The sequence below is a fragment of the Topomyia yanbarensis genome, chromosome 2, assembly GCF_030247195.1.
Source record: "Topomyia yanbarensis strain Yona2022 chromosome 2, ASM3024719v1, whole genome shotgun sequence".
NCBI classification, from domain to species: domain Eukaryota; kingdom Metazoa; phylum Arthropoda; class Insecta; order Diptera; family Culicidae; genus Topomyia; species Topomyia yanbarensis.
Genome location: NC_080671.1, coordinates 61,997,765 through 62,017,127, shown reverse-complemented (window position 1 = coordinate 62,017,127; position 19,363 = coordinate 61,997,765). Strand labels below are relative to the sequence as shown.

Below are 19,363 nucleotides of genomic sequence, written 5' to 3'. Positions count from 1 at the left end.
ATACCAGAACATGCGTTTAAGAGTAACACATAAGCCCTGTAGTACGAAACTTGGCAGTCAGTTGTTCTAAATACTGAAAATACATATCTAGATTGCACTTATAAATGGGAATTCTAGAGCGGAAGTACATTGCAATAGTTGTTCGACAGAGAAAAAGAATAGCGAACTTTCTTCAACCTTTCTTATTGATAGAGATCACATTTTATTTGCCTGGATTAACTACTTGTTTAGATGTTTGTTCTTCGTCAATTGCTTAATTTTTTTCTATTCTGCAAGCGACTAATTCAAGGGGCTGCTTGGTCTTCTTATAATCTACTTGCCGATCGGAGATGGATTCCTAATTGACTACAAATTCAAATTTACATACCGGAGATTCTTCATTTAGCAAAGGATGGTAATAATGCATATATAAATTCGAATTTTGAAACGATGTTCTGTCGCATCTTTTGTAGCCCATCTTCTACAGCTTTTGCTTGCTACCCCTTTGGTTTGATGTTGATTCAATTAATAATAATTTTGACGATTATTTTATCACAATATCGATCATCTACCATTAGCATTTTCTTTTGAAATGAGTCGATGTTTTTTTTCTTTCCTTCCACTATGAATGCTAGAATGAGTGATTGAACGATCGACAGGTCGGCATCGATTCCGTTCCAGGCAATTTTTGGTAACTCGGTAAAAAACCGATCTAATCGACTCATTCTATGATTTTCTAGGAGTTTTGCATTCATATCACTGTCCTTGGGCTCATGACTGTAATACAAAACGTGTCTAAAACACTTCTGCTTCATTTCTGTACTGCACAGGAACATGAATGATTAAGGCTAATTTCGCGCAATTGTGAACAATTGGCGAAACGAGCTCCTGCAAATGAACAGATGTTTTGTATCCGGTGTAGTTTTCCCTAGTAAAAGCACAAACTCTTCTTAAACGAAGAATCGTTACTTTATATCTTATATTAAATTGTTACAGACCCGTGATCCTGTGACATTTGCTGAATGTTACAGAGAAAATGATTGAATAAAATAAAGAGAAAGTAGCGTGGCTGATAATCGTTCATATTCAACCCAATGCACAGATAGGTCCATAACAAATAGTTTTGTTTTCAGAAATAGGCTAGAAAATTATGCATGCAACTTTGGAAGACGTACCTCCGTTTCGTTTGATTGTGCAATGTTTTTTACTAAATAACACAATGGTTATATTATAAAAAACTGAAACATTGGCAAATCTTCCTTCGATAGCAAGCAAATCTCTTCAAAAGGCAACCATAAAAAATCAAAAAAATATACGAACAGGTGCATAAGCTAATGTATTTGTTGTTTTCAAAATAATGACATTGAGCGATGGAGAAACGTATATATTTTACACAGGGTGCAAACTGTTACAGATAACTCAATCAAACAGATAAAAACCCTGCGTAATCCTCTTTATCTGGTTCCGCTAAAACGTGTCAGAGGCACAATACCCCATTATGAACCAAAGCTAATGTTTGCGTAGTTGGTGTTTTTGAAATTAAACTTTCTCCATCGTGTATAGAATTTAAATACATATCTCCGGATTTGCATACTGTTATTGAAAAAAATTGTAAACAGAAAAACACCAATAAACGGACGATGAATGAATGGTCTAGTGATTTATGGATGATAACATTTAACCTAGGCCTGATTGAAGTATGACCTGGGCGAACAAACTCCTCCAACACATGAATCCATCTAGAAGTCTCACGGTAAATCATTCTCGTCAGGTAAAGAGTATACCTACAATTTGAAGAGCTTTCCTTCTCCCATTGATGCCATTTAAAACCGTCTTTTCTAATTTGTTTCACTTGTTTCACGTTGCTTGTATATTTTTTTAGTTTCTCCTTTCAATTCTTTGCTGTAAAAATCGTTTTTGCTTCGTTGACCTGCGCTGTAGATGTTTTATTGTGTGTAAATAGGTTCCTTGTTCGCTCAGTTCACTCTAGGTGTAAATTAATGTTCTTCAAACTAAATAACAGCTGGACTTTGTCGCAGACTTGCACTGACAAAAACGGCATCGACGGAACCGGATATCTCCTGCAACGTTTAGTTTCCATGGGCGGCGGCATCTTCACTACTTTAAAGTTTTAGTTTGCGGGTAGATCCCGCGAAATGCTATTTACAGAACATTCTCTTCGGCGAGCTCTGCGCCATACCCGGTTCGTCGATCCTGATTGCCTCTTCTGACACTAGTAGAATATATAAAAAGGCGTTGATGTTTTTTTTTTCTCTTGTCTAGTACACATCAACATTTACACCGATGATTCAATGCTAGCGATGTTAGGTTGGTTTCCCCACAATTCACTCGTTCACGACTTTCATCCACTCGATCCACGTCCACTCTCGGGTTTCCTCAGGCATTCTATTGTCGCGGTCCTTTTTCACAATTGTTTGAAGATTTTGTCTTGTGTATTTGTGGGTTCTTGTTTGAATTCATCAGTAGCTTCTCTCTTTTCCTTTGAAACAATTTCTTTAAAAATTTCGAACAAAAAAGTGTAATAACTTGAAGACTCCATTTCTCTCTTGTAGCTGTGTGTGTATGACTATCCTACATCCAGCAGCCCAACCTATCGAATTCCATTATTTTCCTCGTTTACATTTTTTCTTCGGTTTCACGGTTCGTGTGAGGTCATTTTTGCTTACTCGGGTAACGCAACGTTACATCCGGTTATGGGTACAATTAGTTTTGGACAGTGATCGCGATTGAAGCTGCTGGGATGTGGCTATGTTGCATTAATGGAAATAGGCTTATTTGCTAATGTTTTGCTCCTCCTGGGTATTATTTGGATCGTCCAACCGGGGCACGTACAGGGCCGGATCAATCACCTTGGGGATTGGCTTGATTTCAGTACCCAGTTCCTTCTCGATGCGGTGAAGATCGAACCGATCTTCATAGGTGATTAGGTTGATGGCAATACCTGTAAATGGAGGCAGTTCATAGTAGATTGTCAGGGAAAGCCAAAAAGCACATGAACATACATGAGAATGATAAACATAGACAACATGAGACTATCGTATGACCTGTGTTAAGCCAAAAAGAATCTTCACTTACCCAGATGTCCAAAACGTCCGGATCTACCAATTCTGTGAAGATAGGTCTCTGCCATCTTGGGGAAATCAAAGTTAATAACAACGTTCACAGCCTGTACGTCTATACCACGGGTGAAGAGATCGGAGCAGACCAGATTCCGGCACAGTCCGGATCGGAAGTCATGGAAAACACGATTTCGGTGCGCCTGTTGCATCTTGGCGTGAATGTAGTAGCAGCAGTAACCAAGCTCGGTGATTTTTTTTGCCAGCAATTCGACACGCTGTGTCGAATTGCAGAAAATGATCGACTGGTTGATCTGCAACTTGGAGAATAGGGTATTCAGGCAGTGCACCTTCTGTCGCTCCTGGACGAACGCGTAGTACTGGGTGACACCCTTTAGGGTGAGCTCCTCCATAAGGTTGATCTCGTATGGCTCGCGCAGATGCTTCTCCATAAAGTTTTTCACGCTTAGCGGGAATGTTGCCGAAAACAGCAGAATCTGGCGCTCTTTTGGCAATTTCATAATGACATGATCCAGCATGCCCTTGAAGTCTTGCGACAGCAACTTGTCCGCTTCGTCTAATACTAACATACGGCAGTTGGCCATATTCGCCACCTCCTTGTCCATCAGGTCTAGTATACGGCCGGGCGTGGCGATGATCACTTGAACTGTAAAATGACGGTAGAACACTCGTAAGTCGATGGTATTTAACAAGTCACCCCCATCACATATGATTCACAGGGAATCAGTAAATTTGGCAAAATGTTTGCATCAACGATAAACCATGATGGCTATCTCAATGGCTGAGAGTATCATCATTTTAATTCAGCAAGGGTAATAGGCTGCAAAAATTATAATTACCTTTCTGATAAATTCTCATAATATCATCCTTAAGGTTGGTACCACCGGTGGTTACCATGACCCGGATATGCATGTGTTTCGCAAGTTCAATGCAAATCTGTGATGTTTGCAGTGCCAGCTCACGCGTTGGCACGATGATCAGCGCCTGGATATAATCCTTAGTAGGATCCACTTGCTCTAGTACAGGAATGCTGTACGCGCCCGTTTTTCCAGTACCGTTTTTGGCCCTCGCCAAGATGTCCTTACCCACTAGTGCAATTGGGATGGCTGCTTCCTGGATTGGCGAAGGCTTCTCCCATCCCTTCTCAAAGATGCCCATCAGCAGCTCACGCTTCAGGCAAAACTCCTCAAACTCGTTTCCCCGAGTGTCCGTTACATCCTGAAGAAAATGAAAGAATAGCACGATTAGAACCATTTGAGCTAATTTGGGCGCAGACGAGAAACTTACACTAGTCTTAATTCTAGTATCTTTGGGCGGTATTTTGAGTTTGGCTTTCCATCCCATGTCATCCACTTTGTTCTCGCTGCAATGTATAGAAAGTAATAAAATATGCGTCATTTTGATAATCTTGTTGTAGCCAAGCCACTTACCCTTTCTGGCTTATGTGGTTATTAGAATTCAGCGTTTCAGTCATCATGATGATTGAGTAGAGTGCGTCTAGCTCGGCTTATCCTCTACTGGTGTTTTTTACTTATAAAGTTTTACGCTTATACTATAACTTCACCGCTTTGCTTTTCGATAGTATAAATACAACTTGTGGGTGACTTTTTTCTTCGTTCCTTAAAACCGCACCCCAGATCCGTTTCTTCACTTTGCGTTTTGCGTTTATAACTAATTCTTATTTTTAGGATGCTTACACTTTAGACTGATTTTTTTTCACACTACTTCCAAGTTTTTTGTTGTTTGCTTCTTCGTGGATTTGCGTATAACCTTCTGTTATCTCGGTACCATTTGCTTCGTTCTTCGTGCCGTTGCTCCAACGTATATCTTTGTGACCACTTGTTTTTTTTTTCTCTTGTTATATTACAGCTAATGTATAAATAATAATTTAAAAAGTCTTGCTCTCTTCACCTTTTCCTATGTTGACTTGATTCTTCTCGGAGTGTCTCTTATTACCACTTAAAAACTTTTCTTTTACACCATGCACTTTGAATATTACGTTTGATTAATCTTCTTTGTTTCGCTTTGTTTTTTTTCTGTACAATTGAATTGGCGAGCAATAACAGCTTGCACGCGGACTAAACCCGACACTAAATTGTCGAATGGTAGAGAACTTTTGTTCAAGAGTTTTTATGATTTTTCTTCTTTTTTTTACTTTCGTCGTGTTAAGTCCAGATTCGACAGAACTTGTCCTCCGAAAATCACAGTTTTCAAACTACCTCCCTCTGACAGGATACACAACTTGCTGCGGTCGATTCGAGCAGGCTTTCGCCGATGAGGGCACAACGTGTTCGTTCCTTCGTTCACGTGCGTCACGTTTGCTGAAATACACCGATTAGCTGTAATGGAAGAAGGAATGGAATGAATTCAATGAAAATGTTTGAAATATTTTTGAACATTGCGGGGCGAAAATTCTGAATCTGAATACGTACCGAATAAACTACCAATAGGGTGTAAGAACAGATGGAAGGCGCTCTTTGTTCATTCTTTATTTTAAAAAAAACATTTGGCATAACGTCGTTTGGCAACAAGTCGATTTGCATAAACCCACCTGGCATAACCACAGCGAGATTCAAGTGGTCATTCGGCATAACGTCATTTTGAACAAAGGTCATTTAGCATAATCGATTTAAACAAAACTGAAAATAGATTGCCATTGGCATAAAGCCCATTTGGCCCATTAAGTTAACTGATCGATAATTTTCTGGGGAGCACATTGTTTGGCATAAGTTCGTTTGGCACAAGTTGATTTGGCATAATGTTCACTTGGCATAATGGTCATTTGGCAAAAACGTCATTTGGCATAATGGTCGTTTGGCATAATTTGAAAAATACATTGAATTTTCTGCTACTAGGCGTTGACGCCTAATGTGGCTACGCCACATCGCTTTAAGTTCGGTGCTGTCCGACATAGCTCCACTCCGTCGGATTTAAACTAGTCCCTATGTTTGAGTAATCCGGGTAAACGAGTGGATCACTGGTTTGCTTGTGAGGGTCCGCTAACCCGCCGTCCGAACTCGGCGAATGCCGCTTCGGATCCTTGGTCTCGGTTATGCGACAAAACCAAGGGCTGTTTGGTATACAGATTCAAAGAACTGTTCATATTTGAAAGAAGAATCAACCCTTATATTTAAGTAAACTGGGCGAACGAGTAAATCAACACTTTGCTTTTTTGACATGCAGATTCAAAGAACCGCTCATGTTTTCAAGGAGTCAACCCCCTAAGTTTGGGTAAACCGGGCAGTGTATCACCAGTTTTTTTGCGAGAGCTATTTGGTATACAAATTTAACAAAAGCTCATGGCTGAAAGAAGGAATCAACCCTTATGTTTCTGCATATATACACATATAAATTCGTCAGAGTCAAGGGTTGATTCCTTCTTTAAAACATGAGCAGTTCTTTGATTTTGTATACCAAATAGCGTTCGCAAGTAAACTGGTGATCCAGTCGTTTGCCCGGTTTACCCGAACTTACGGGTTGATTCCTTCTTTCAGTTCAATTCTAACAGAATTTGAAGCAAAAAAAGATTTGCCCCTTTGCGGGTTAATATGACTCCCATGCAGAGTTAAAAATATTCAAATTCATTGAATGAAAATTGATCATATTCAGCCAGATTCATTTTCAATATTCAGTTTCGCAGCTGAAAACGTCAAACGAACAAACTACCCATTCATCCATGCAGATTTTCATTCGTCTCCGATTATTACACGAAGCGACCGTGCAGCAACGAATCAAACACATCAAAGTAGGCCCTGGCACAATGTAAGCAATGATGATTGTTGTTCCATATGCTTTACCTGCATTTGAAAATATTTTCCCAGATAATTAGTAAAATGAATATACTGTACAATATTCAACTGAATGAATAACATGGATATTTGCATGAACACTGCGAGTCGCATCATGTTAATTTTCAGTCGTCAAAAAAGAGCTTCGATTCTTTTTCACTCTGCTCTCATGTTTGGAAACAAAGTCAAATGTTATGTCAATTGATACAAAAAAATATCTATTGCACATTTCAAAAGACTTATTATGTACAACAAGAATGTTGTCAAAAACGGAACCCATTTGTTGCCAAAATCGGAGTGTGCCAAAATGGGAGCATGCCAAAAACGGAACGTGTCAAAAACAGAATCTTACTGTATATACAAATAACCCTTAACTTAATCGTATAACCGAGACCAAGGATCCGAAGCAGCGCAAAGCCGCTGAGGATCCGCCGGGCGAGGTGGCCATTGATATGCAACGTGCTTCCAATTTTCTGCGATGCAGTTTTCCGACATCCCATTGCCCGATATGGACTATACCAGTGAATCTCATCCTGGGGTCCGCGGACCCCTAGAGGTTCAAGAAGTCATTGCTGGGGGTCCGCGAACAAAAATGTATTTTCCGAATGCATATTGAAATTTCAAGTCTTGTTTCCTAACTGAAAGTAACATTTTGATAACGTCCAAAATCTATGTTTATCTGTGGCGGTCCGCAGCAACCCAGGGTAATTTCTAAGAGGTCCGTGATATGAAAAAGGTTGAGAACCGGTGGTCTATAAAAATTTCCCAAATTATTCGGAAATACAATAAAACTAGTCGTTGCACTACTTTTACGAAGACAAGCTATGCAACCAACTGCGTTTTTTCTGCTTTTCACTTTCTACTGAACAAGACAAGTTGTTTGAATTTTGTTGATTTTAAATGCAACTAAGAATTTCTAAGAATTTAAATTCTTCTGTATATTGTCAATTCTTCGAACATATTTGGAATATTTATGATTTTTATAATAGCTTAAAGCGTCTGAGATGTTGCCTTCTTTTATACATAGGGTAAAGACGTAATTTTCGCCCCATTAGGGAGGGTGCCACACTATTCTATTAATTACTCAGTCTACAGTCGATGAAATGCACAATTGGCATCAGTATCCTTGCTTCGTTCCCAAGAACCAATTTAATACCAAAAATGTCCTGAGAATGGGGAAATACTTCTGTTTGAGCACCACGAAAACTCGAATCGAATGCTCCTATTTTCGCACTACCATATGGGCCAATGCGTTGAACAGATGGCAGACGCTGCTCTAACTAACGGCTTCAAATGGGTAGGACGATAATAGAAATAGGGCGAAAATAGTCTCCACACCCTATGTAGTAAATAGAGATCTTTAGGGGTGTGCGGATTAAGGCAGATTCTGATGCAGATTAGTACCGTGAGTTAATATCTGTCCTTTTTCAATTTTTTGGCCCGAAACTATTGAAAAAAACATTTTTTAGTTTGTTTCCTTTTATGACAATAACACATCCAAACCCATGCGACTTGCACGACTTTATAGGTTGCCTTATCAGATCTACCATAGTTTGCAGATGAAACTTGGGATGGCAGGCTGCTAGCGGATTGACAAAGTACCAGATCATGATGTGTGGGGTGCTGTCCCGGTTAACAATGAGGCGCACGAGATATTTGCAGATACGTCATTTAGTAGGACAACTGTCAGTTTGCTGGTTGAATTTAATTTGTTTTTTTTTTAATTTAAAAATTATAAAAGAATAATTAAGGTTTAAGAATGATATGAGTGTACTCGTATGGACACCCGCTACCAATACATATGAAAAACTGGCACAATTTTTCCAAATTAAAGATCCCTATTGCTTTTATCTTTTTTTTAATCCTTTATGGGCAGCTAAAAGGTGTCGCACATCAAATTGCATCACGGAAAAACGCTGTAGAAAATAGCCCATTAAGCATTTTCTCTTGAAAAGCGGTTAGAATGGATTTTCAATTAGTGATCATGATCACAAGCGTGTAGTGAGTGTTTAAGTGGAATCCCAATGCTTCGGTCTGGGATGTGGCCAAAAAATTGAATCTGCCCAAGTCTTTCGTTCATAGAGCCAAGGACCGAGAGGTACTGCATACGTACAAGGTACAGAAAGCTCCGAATCGTGACGAACGGAAAAAAAATACAGTGGGAAAATCACGGGCCCCGAAAGTGTACACCCAGATGCTGACGACGGATGATGAGTCAAGACGAACTTACGGTAGCTTCCGGGGCTACTGTTCTTCATCGCCCAGCACAAGTTTGATGTTCCGGAGGAAGTAACGAAGCAGAAACTTCCAAAGTTTGACAATAAATACATGATTTGATAAGCGATCTGCTTATGTGGCAAACGGAATGCGCCGTTCGTGACTACCGGGATTATAAACTGAGAGATCTACCTTAAGGATTGCCTACAGAAGCGCTTGTCTCCTCTGTTGAAGCAAGGCGAGGGTCCTACGATCTTCTGGAAATCATTTGCCATTTTCTTTATCTACATCTAAAACAGACATAATTTTAAACTGAGCGAGAAGCAAGGTCATTCTGCATAATTTTGAGGTGTGCTACTGCTGAAGCTTCAAAAAATAATTAGATTGCTCTTATTAACAAATTATTAAATAACATTTTTACATAATATGGCTTCGCCACATCGCTTCCAGTCGCGAACTGTCCAACATCGCTCGGTCGGACTTAAACTAATTAATTGCCCATATGTTTGAGTAATCCGGGTAAACGAGTGGATCACAGGTTTGCTTGCAAGGGGTCGCCGCTTCCGACAGCGGATCGGCGGCCACCTCGTCCGGCGGATGCTTGGTCTCGGTTGTGCGGCAAAGCAGCATTACACTGCCTTCGCTCCAAGGGCTACAGCAGTGTAACAACCGAGCATTCAATAAATCATCAAATTAAAAGGTTTTAGAAGGTTAATAAGGATAATTTTAATAATTGAAACGTTGTATAGAGAGTTAAAACTCACTGGCAATTATAATAATGATAACCAAAATAAACATACGTCTGGTAGATCGCAGTTCTACTCCGCTGCATCAACAAAATCCTGTAAAATCTACAGTATAAAACGAAAGTTACAATAATGCCAAAAATTAAACTCAAAAGAAGTGCTTATCATTAAAACAAGGCAGTTGGTTATAATCAGAGGAAGTGGGCCAATTCGGACCGCTGAGCCAATTCGAACTCCCAGCTGATCCTCAGCTATGGTAGTATTATGAAAAGCGTATATTTCATTCTCATGGCTGTCGTGTAGCTCTGTTGTCTGTTCTATCAGACAAAATTTTGCGGTTCTCAGTTTTCGTGTGCGTGCGCTAGGGGCGAATGTTGTTTCGGAGCGCTATTTTTTGAAAAATGTGTGAGCCGAATAACAAGATTTTTGTTGGCAACAACAATTAAATAGAGTACATTATTGTGATTTTTGATCTGCGGGATAATATATTTTATTTGATATAAGGCCATTATCCAAAATGCTCCATTCCCCAGAAAGTCATAACCCAGCATGCCCCATTCCCCAGAAAAGTTAATGTTCCTAATATTTTTTTGTGGTGAAGCCTAAGTTTTGCGCATTATCTAATTTAAGGAACTGATGCGGTATAAATCTGCTGACGACATGCCGCCGAATGTGGCTGCCTCTCGCAAGCAAGCCTGTTATCCACTTGGTTTACTGGTTTACTCGATCATAGGGATTGGTTCCTTCTTCCAATTATGAGCAATTTTTTTGATGTTGTATGCTAAATCACTCTTGCGCGCAAATTTGTGATATTTCGCCTGGCCGAATCATTCAAACATAGGTGTTAATTCCTTCTTTCGAACTTTCCTTGAATCTATATTAAAATCGAAATGAATGCTCATTTTGACAAACGGTTTGGTGTGTTTTTGGAGCATTTCTCGACAAACATATGACAGCACAGTTCACAGCATTTAATGAAAGAGAAAACTTTTCTCTTTTGTTTACTACTAACATCTGTGGTTTAAGAGTAACGGTTTGTCCTGAATTTCCGCTAAAAGTGCATTTTGACAGTTGGCTTTAACGCCGTAATCATATGCTTGTCGAGATTTATCTTTCTCTTGCATTGGAAATGTTTCCTACGCAAATGTACTATCTACACGAAATACATTCAAAAGTATTTTCATACCTTATGCCAAATGGTACTTATACCACAGACTAACAGATATAACACTCGACAACAATTCTTCGCCAATGTTAGCGGTTATTTTGAATATATTTTTAATTGGGACAGTAATCGCATTTACGATTATAATCCATATATGGCGCCACTTGTAAAAAAGTTCCTGCGTCTGAGGGTTAACTAATTTGTAAATGAGTGGTTAGAACCATGTGGTGCTTGACGGATCGATATTTTTAAGGAATTAATCATGGTGTTATGTCTGTTTGTCTTTGCTTATACTATACGACTGCTAGGTCAAATGGCCAACTACCATATAATGTCTTATGTCAGACGATGTTGTGCCGAAAGACTTTATGCCGAAAAGGATAGTCTTGCTCAAAAGTTGGGACAATTCTTCAAGTGTAAACTGGGCAAACGTAAAGAGTCATTTTCATGAAGATTCAATGAACTGCTCATGTTCAAAAGAAGGAATAAATTCCAATGTTTGAGTAAATCGCGTAAGCGAAGGGCTTACTTGCGAGGAGCCACCGCTTTCTGCAGCTCATCCTCAGCAACTTAACACCACATCACTTCAATTACTCCGATAATGCACAAAGTTTTAGTTTCACCATATAACCTTACTTACATTACACTGTTTCATTCTTTTCAATCCTATGAAAAGTCGCTACCCGAATAGGAATGTACAGTAACAAAACTATGAATTTCGCTGTGACAGTACAGTAATTTTACAATAATTTACAGTGAATTCTAGTGTTATGCTACATTATGTTTCCACCGCAATTTTTTTTCGATTTTTTTCTCATGCTGTCCAACTTCGCTACCGCTCAGTCGGACTTAAGCTAGGGATAGCCCCTATGTTTGAGTATACCGGGCAAACGAGTGGATCACAGGTTCGCTTACGTTTCCGATGACGAGTACGAGGACTACGGCTATGCGGCATAGCCGCATTAAGCTAGCTTCGCCAAAAACTTTACTTTCGGGAGCACAGTAACCCTATGAACAAAGTTATTAGGTACAATTTACTTTAAAATAATTAATGAATTATTAAAAGTTTTCGCTTTCCGCCTCTTTTTTATGAATCTACAACACTAAACTAGCATATCCACGAAAGAAAAACATGTTTTCCACTTACAGGGGGAAAAGTAGCTAAACAATTACTCAGTCATAAGTAGTTCTGATGGATTTCATTAGTAAATTTTGCTCGGTGTATGAAGTATTGTGATAATCTCGGATTATGGTAATAATTATTTGACTCTTTTCATGTGTTATCGAGCATGGAGACAAAAATAGAGAATATGTTTATGTAGTTCCGAGATGTATTCGCACAAGCATAAAACCACATCTTATGTATTTATCGCTATCCTAATAACTTCTGTACTCACAGGTTTTCGTATTTAATAAAATTACAAAAATCCAAATTACACATTATAATATAATATATATCTTCGATAAAAACGGGTCTACGATAGAGCTTGGACCGCTTGAACATTTGCCGCTTGCTTGATTCCCGTGTTTTCTATCTGAAATAAGAGCTGCCAGTTTGCAGATTTGTGTGACCGCCTAAGAATATAGTAATTCCAGAATGCTGACTCAAATGGTCCTTAGTGACAAATGTAAAAAACTGAGTTATTTGCAGCGCAGCATGTGATTACAACATAGCTAATGAATACCGAAAACCAAGATTCATTTTAGTATTTATCAAAATAACAAGCATTATATAAAAAGTCGCAAAGTTTTCATGATCATATTTTGCAATTTTGCGCTTGAGACCTTTTAAATTGAAAGGACCTATGCGTAAAACATTTCAAAACCCCTGCAACTGTTCATAGGCGCCATGTAAAAACGACGCAAGATTCATTTCATTCTATGTTTTTCCCACTGCAGGTACCTAGTAAAAACGTCCTAAGCATCAAAATAAAAGAAATTATTTTCTTCTGATCATGCGACTTATTTTCGAAGTTGAATTTAGAAAGTATAATAAATTAAATAATTGGAAAGCTTAGTTAAAGTAACATGCCGTTCGTTGGTTTTAACCACTTCCGGCCAACGGTTTGTTAATATAAACTAATGTTTCCCGCAATTTTTTTCTGCAAGACTTCTGTTAAATCCAGTGCAACTATTTACCATAGTAATGAAGAACATTCGTATTCCCGTGCTCATTTTGTCGAAAACTGAAGAAATTCAATATTCGTCGTAAGAGCTACCTTTGCTAAAAAAAAAGCCTTATGTGCAGCGTTGTATGATTCTTAGGACCGAAAAAGACCTATGTGAAAGGTCCTATAATTTTCAAAAGGACGCATCATTCTAAAGGGCTTAAAAACTACATAAGCACTAAATATTTCATGTGTTTAGTATTATTTACCTAAAGAGCATAGTCCTTAGACTATATTGGCATAATTGTTTCATCAAAACACATATTTGTTCTCTAATAGGTAATTGTTTTAGGTCCATGAAACTTCAGCCGCGTTTTTCTCAGTTCGAGCTCAGTGTCACTTAGGACCTTTTGAATAAGTACTCTTGAGTTATACTCGATATCAGTAAGTTTCAAAACCTTTGATTCTTGAACGAAAAAAGAACACGACTGCCCTTCCTGACCCCGATGCAATGATTGGAAAACCCGTTTGCATTTTAAACACATAAGCTAGTCAGCAATACATCATGAACCTACAAAAAATTGTTGAACACTGTCAAAAATATACAATATTTCAAGCGGGTTACAGAATACCCTTTATTTTCACTGCACTGTAAAATGGACTGAAACAGTGAAACGTTCCTCACTTGATTGAGCATTTGACAAACCGCTGCTGCTAGCGTATTTTTCACTGCAAGGAGGTTATGTTTGCAGCGTCGAAAATGGAGTAGCAATGAGAAAAAAGTACCTAGTAATAAAAGCAAGAAGAAACTTATCCTTCAGTGAGTACATTGTCTTTAGTCTTATCAAATTTTTCGTTTCGTTTTTCTACATTTCAACACTTTTTTAACAGCCACACCTACTGTAAATCGGCAAATCCGATTAGACCATTTGAATACCGGTGCTAGTAAAGTTTGATTAGTTGGCTTTGCCTTGGAGGATAATACCGCACCTTGAGATAAAATTCCAAAGCTATCGTTGAAACGAATCTAATTTCTAATAATTTACCACTTCTTTGTGTTGCACTTTCTTTTGGTAGGCTTCTTTTTCTCCTTTTGTCCATCAAGACAAGTGCGAAATATGACGTCACAAATTTACAAGATCCGAAATAAGTACTCTAATAGCACAATAAAAAGCAATATCTTTCAAATTTGGTCATTACCAATCCGAAATTTTCAAAACGTCGTTAGAAGCATACAATAATGCACAATACCGAATCCCTGAATAATCATTCGACAAAATTAAATATGGCCTTCGAACCACAGCGGCACTCATTTTTCGGCTGCCATGTATAAGCCAGCAACGAAACGTGTTCCATTTTACGAGACGCATTTTCGAGTGGTTTTTGGCAGCATACAACAGCGATATTGCTCCAAAAACACTACCCGAAAAAGCAGAAGCTATGCTATTTATCAAATTTACCTTGATAATTCCGTTTTTATTCGCTGCTACCCTGCACCGTCTATTAATCTTTTCGCTGAAAACTTGCAAATTTTTTCACGTCTTCTCTCTTGCGCCGTAACTTCTTAACTTGATGCCAACGTTCGTCGCTGGCTGTGGAAAGCGAAAGAAAAGGTCCGGCATAACGGTAACGGGATCCGTTTACTAAGCCGCTAAACGGATTTCTTCTGTCATTGCAGCAGTCAAACCACAGCACGAATGCGATGATTTGGATGGTTCACAAAATTGCGGCCTCATCGACCAAACACCAGAGCTTTACTACACGCAAACGAAAAACTACCTAAAATAGAGTTCTTTTGACTGAATCTCGGGGTATCGTGGAGGAAGGCTAAATTAAAACTACAAGGGACAGCCCTATGGGGTTGTACGAATTGCAGACGTAGGACTGCAATACGTGAAATATTTAATTTCTTATTACATTTGGATTAATAATTAATCAAACATTTCTTTCTACAGTTCACTTCATGGATCAAACCGTCTTGCTCATCAGGTCATTTTATTTACAATGGGCGATCGAATCCGATTAAAGAAAGCAGACAGAAAACTGCGATGGAAAACCGAACTAATATCTGAAACTGCTTTAAAATTTTAAAGTTTTCTATTGTGTGCGGTAAACAACCAGACCGATGCATAAAAGCCATGTTTTAGACAGTACAGTCACAGTCCTTGTATAGGACAAGCTTTATAGTTTTATTTTGCTGTTATTGTAATTTTCCTAAAGTACACATAAATGTAGCGAATGCAATGGTTTTAATCATATATCGAAGCAAATCATATACAAGAATCGAAAATAGTTTTATGGATGGACTTAGATGCATTTTTTGCAGCGATTTTTTAACTAACAGTGCATCCATTCTTAAATACGCTTTGTAGTACCTATGTATTGGTAGAATCAAAGTGGGATAGGGTGAGTGGAAATGAATCTCGTGTAATCAATAAATTGATGAAACGCAAATAATAAACCTTCGTTGCACTTTCTTCTATCCATTCGCGTGAATTTGTTGCTAAGAAACTTTTCGTCTCCTTAGCCTGTCATGGAGACGACAACGCAAAGAAAAACCGAAAGCTATCATACACGCAACATTTGAATATACCTACACATTCCCTCAAACAATAAATCCAAGCGAACGGTATACCGTGCTTGAATCAAAAAGCTGTGCTAGTACATCGTGTCCGTACACGAATGGAAGATACGCACCAAGCAAAAAGAGTCAACGCTGGTGATGATGGGTGGTGCGAAAGAGACAACTAGTACCACGACGCTAGTCTCTGCTACACTGGCTGTGGGAGCATGCAGCGCAGTGCTCTGCTCTGCCTGCTGTCCAAGAGGCAACTGAGCTTGCTCGACCAAATCTGCTCTTTAAATAGTCGATGATGACGTCATTCATAGAAGCGGTGCGCGTTAGGTACATAAATCTATCGTGCCAGACTAGGGAAGCGCAGCCTTCTGTGTGCAAATGCGTGGTATTTTAACTATGTTGAACATTATTTAAAATTTTAATGCCATGATACCAAAAATCTTTTGGTTTATCTATTGGAATCTATTCTTAGAAGTATTTCTGAGTGATATGCGCAAAAAAAATGAAAATTTACCGTAAGATGGCTGAATTATAAGCGTTTAAAATTGGACCATTCGTTACATACCATTTTTGTTCAATTTGCAAAGTGCACCCCCCATATCGAAAACAAAGACGTAGTCCTACGTCAAAAGAGATTATAACTACTAGAGGTCGCATGTCGTTGCTAACACTGATAATTTATTATCTCGCTCTTACATATGCTAGGCCCATTAGGTTGACACATATTACCCAGGGTACATACATGTCAAAGTAGTGGGATACTATATGCAAGAGCGTGACTCCATGTTTTAGTCCGTGAATACATGGAGACAGTTGCGCTTTGCTTCCTCTAGTAGTTATAATCTCTTTTGCTATATTAGGTAAACCCAAAGAGAATAGGGAAAGAGGCGAATAGTGTGAAGCCGAAAATACCTTATTGAGCAGACCAATCGTGCAATGTAAATAAACATTACTTATGCCTGAGTTGGAGGAGATAAGTATTGTACATCTATCAAAAAAGAAATTTGAATTTTCGTCAGAATTTAGTTCAGTCATGATTTTAAGGTGCATTCTAGAGTATATGTATTAGTAAAAACAAGCTTTAGAATTATTTCATCTCTTTGTTTCAAAATGCACATCATTTGATAAACAAATCCGACGATTGACATACGGTTTCTTTTCAAAATATAATAGGAGTCATTTAAAGTGCTGCCTGTGGAAGCGGTTGCCAAAATTCTAGTGTTGAAATCATCATAAAGGGAGTGTTGCCGTTTTGACTGATTTTCACTCTTCGTCTCTTTCCCTATTCTCTTTGGGTAAACCGTGTTGAAGGTAGTTTCCATTAACCACGGCAAAAATCACAACTCATTGATAGGTTTTTTATACTCAACCTTGAACCTATACTAAAATTTAAATTGAATTTACCTAATTTTGAGTACTCAAAATTAATCAACTCAAAAGTACCTAACTTCACGGAAGACCTCGACTGAGTCGAATCTCTCGTCTTGTTTTTGACAACACTATTAAGTGCGAAAGCGACGCACAACTCAAAAGTAAGTTAAAAGATCTTATTCTTTGGGTTGTTTTATTTTTGCGTGTAGAGTATTTCCGGTTTATTTAAATATTTAATTGCACTGAAAAGACTTAACACGTTAAGATCATGTGGAAATATATTGAATTATTTAAATCCACAAACACATGAAGTACACGCGGTTGCCACTTGAACATCCATTCAAGTGTGGGAAATATGGGTTTCAAATGAAATTCATGCCAACATGGTGTGAAAAGCACATCAACATCATAAGAAATACCATTGACTAAAATTTCCAAATGAATCACACGTGAATATCACATTGTTTTACTTATAGATTTCATTTGTTTGAATTTATTTTGAAACAACGCATGAAATGCTTTTTAATGCATTCTCATGTAAAATTCAAAGGGAAATCATTTCTTTTACTTTTTAACATGAGAACGCACATGAAAGTGATCTTTAATTGGTTTCATTGTGTTGATTATTTTCAGTGTGGGTCATTAAATCAAAGCTCGCGTGTTTTAAGAAGGATCAATAAACATGCTGTCAAAATTTATTTTGAGAGAAAATTCCGGACAAATCTAGAAAACATGTCAAATGATCCTAAGTACAAATGAGAGCCTCTCTTTGTTTACTTTCTCTTTCGATTATTACGGCGTCATCTTAAAACTTTTCAATATTGTTTCAGGATATATCAAAAAACTCTGATTTCGACTAGCTTATTCTGCTAAGAGTTTAGTAACAAACATATAAACTGCCGAGTTTAGCGAAAGAGAAAGTAAACAAAGAGAAGCTGTCATTTGCACTTAGGACCATTTGACATGTTTGGCTAAAAATCGTAACTCGCCGAGAATGGATGTTTATGAAATAAAAGGATAATTTTATTCTTCATTTAATGAACCACAATCAATTAATCCCGAAACAGATTCATGTTTAGTTTGACAACAGTTGGGGTTAGCGCCTAATTCAGTTTTGCACCCAACCGCAGGGTTGTTAATACGATACATTTTTCACGATAATTTATCGGCGTTACTCGTTAACGATAATGTATCGTCATCGGAAACTCCGTTAACGATAATGTATCGTCGCCTTCATCGTCATCGTCGATAATTGTATCGTCGTATTCATCGTCATCGTCAGTTCATCGGTTATCGCGATACATTTTACGTTACTTTCCCGTTTATTGGAGTTGAAGTTGATGCGGTTAACTTTTAATTGTTTAGAAATAAATGCCTATTAAAGGACACGTTGTTGGCAGATGAAAATCAATAGTTTTGGACATTTTCTATGCACAGTGGGGTCCGACGATGCGTCAAAATGAAATTTTTTTCAACTTTTCGGGAAAGTGTATTATATTGAAGGGAAAATTAAAATAAATAATTTTCGACAATACGCAGAAGAGTCCGACGATGTGTCAAAATGGAATTTTTTTTAACTTTTCGAGTAAGTTGCACAGAAGAGTCCCAGGTGCACAGTGTTTCCAAGCGGCAAAAAGGTGATAAAAATTGTTTTGACCATGAAGAAAACAAATTTTTGAGCCATTGTGTAATTAGTAATTTTTAGCACACAAAAGCATACATTGAAATAACTACTAAATCACTATTATCAGGCCATTCACAAATTACACTACACATTTAAGTGGTGTGGTGATTAACGGATTTTATTATTATTTTAATTTAAACTAGATTTTGGATTTTAAAAAGGACAATGAATACATATTTCCAATGTTTGATTTCCTTTTCTAGTTGGGAAGCTTTTAGCCCCCTGCTCCGTTTCTTCTCTCCATTATGTAACAAGATGCTTCATGTTTCCTTCTTTTACCCTTAAATATGTAGTGCAATTTATAAACGGCCTCATAATAGTTTTAATCGTTTTTTGAATACAGTGAAGACCCGTTTTATCAGCCCCTTGGCGAATTTTAGGCTGATAAAACGATGACATTGACAAAATCGGCACATATTTTTTCTGGTTCTGAAGAGACGAAGTCGAAATGCCACCTGGACTAACTTAATTTTTATTTCTTTTTAATAAACCGCAGACGTTGAAATATTCTTCTTTAGTCCCTCGACAAAGCCTCATAACCCGTTCTGATCATTTAGTAAAAATTTCCCTTAAAGAGGTCTTACAGTACAGTATTATTATTTTTATATATGTTGCATCTCTAAGATAAG

The 19,363-nt window shown here is 38.0% G+C and overlaps 1 protein-coding gene across 1 annotated transcript; it reads right to left on the bottom strand.

Annotated features, from left to right (window-relative positions):
• Nucleotides 1–1,292: 1,292 nt before the first annotated feature.
• On the bottom strand, nt 1,293–14,715 carry LOC131686217 (ATP-dependent RNA helicase me31b). The gene is made up of 6 exons (XM_058970462.1): nt 14,562–14,715; nt 4,508–5,416; nt 4,365–4,440; nt 3,917–4,295; nt 3,076–3,723; nt 1,293–2,941 (listed from the first exon to the last, which is right to left on the bottom strand). The coding sequence occupies exons 2-6, from the start codon at nt 4,552–4,554 to the stop codon at nt 2,772–2,774; spliced, it is 1,320 nt and encodes a 439-aa protein (XP_058826445.1). The 5' UTR covers nt 4,555–5,416; nt 14,562–14,715; the 3' UTR covers nt 1,293–2,771.
• Between the last annotated feature and the right edge of the window lie 4,648 nt (nt 14,716–19,363).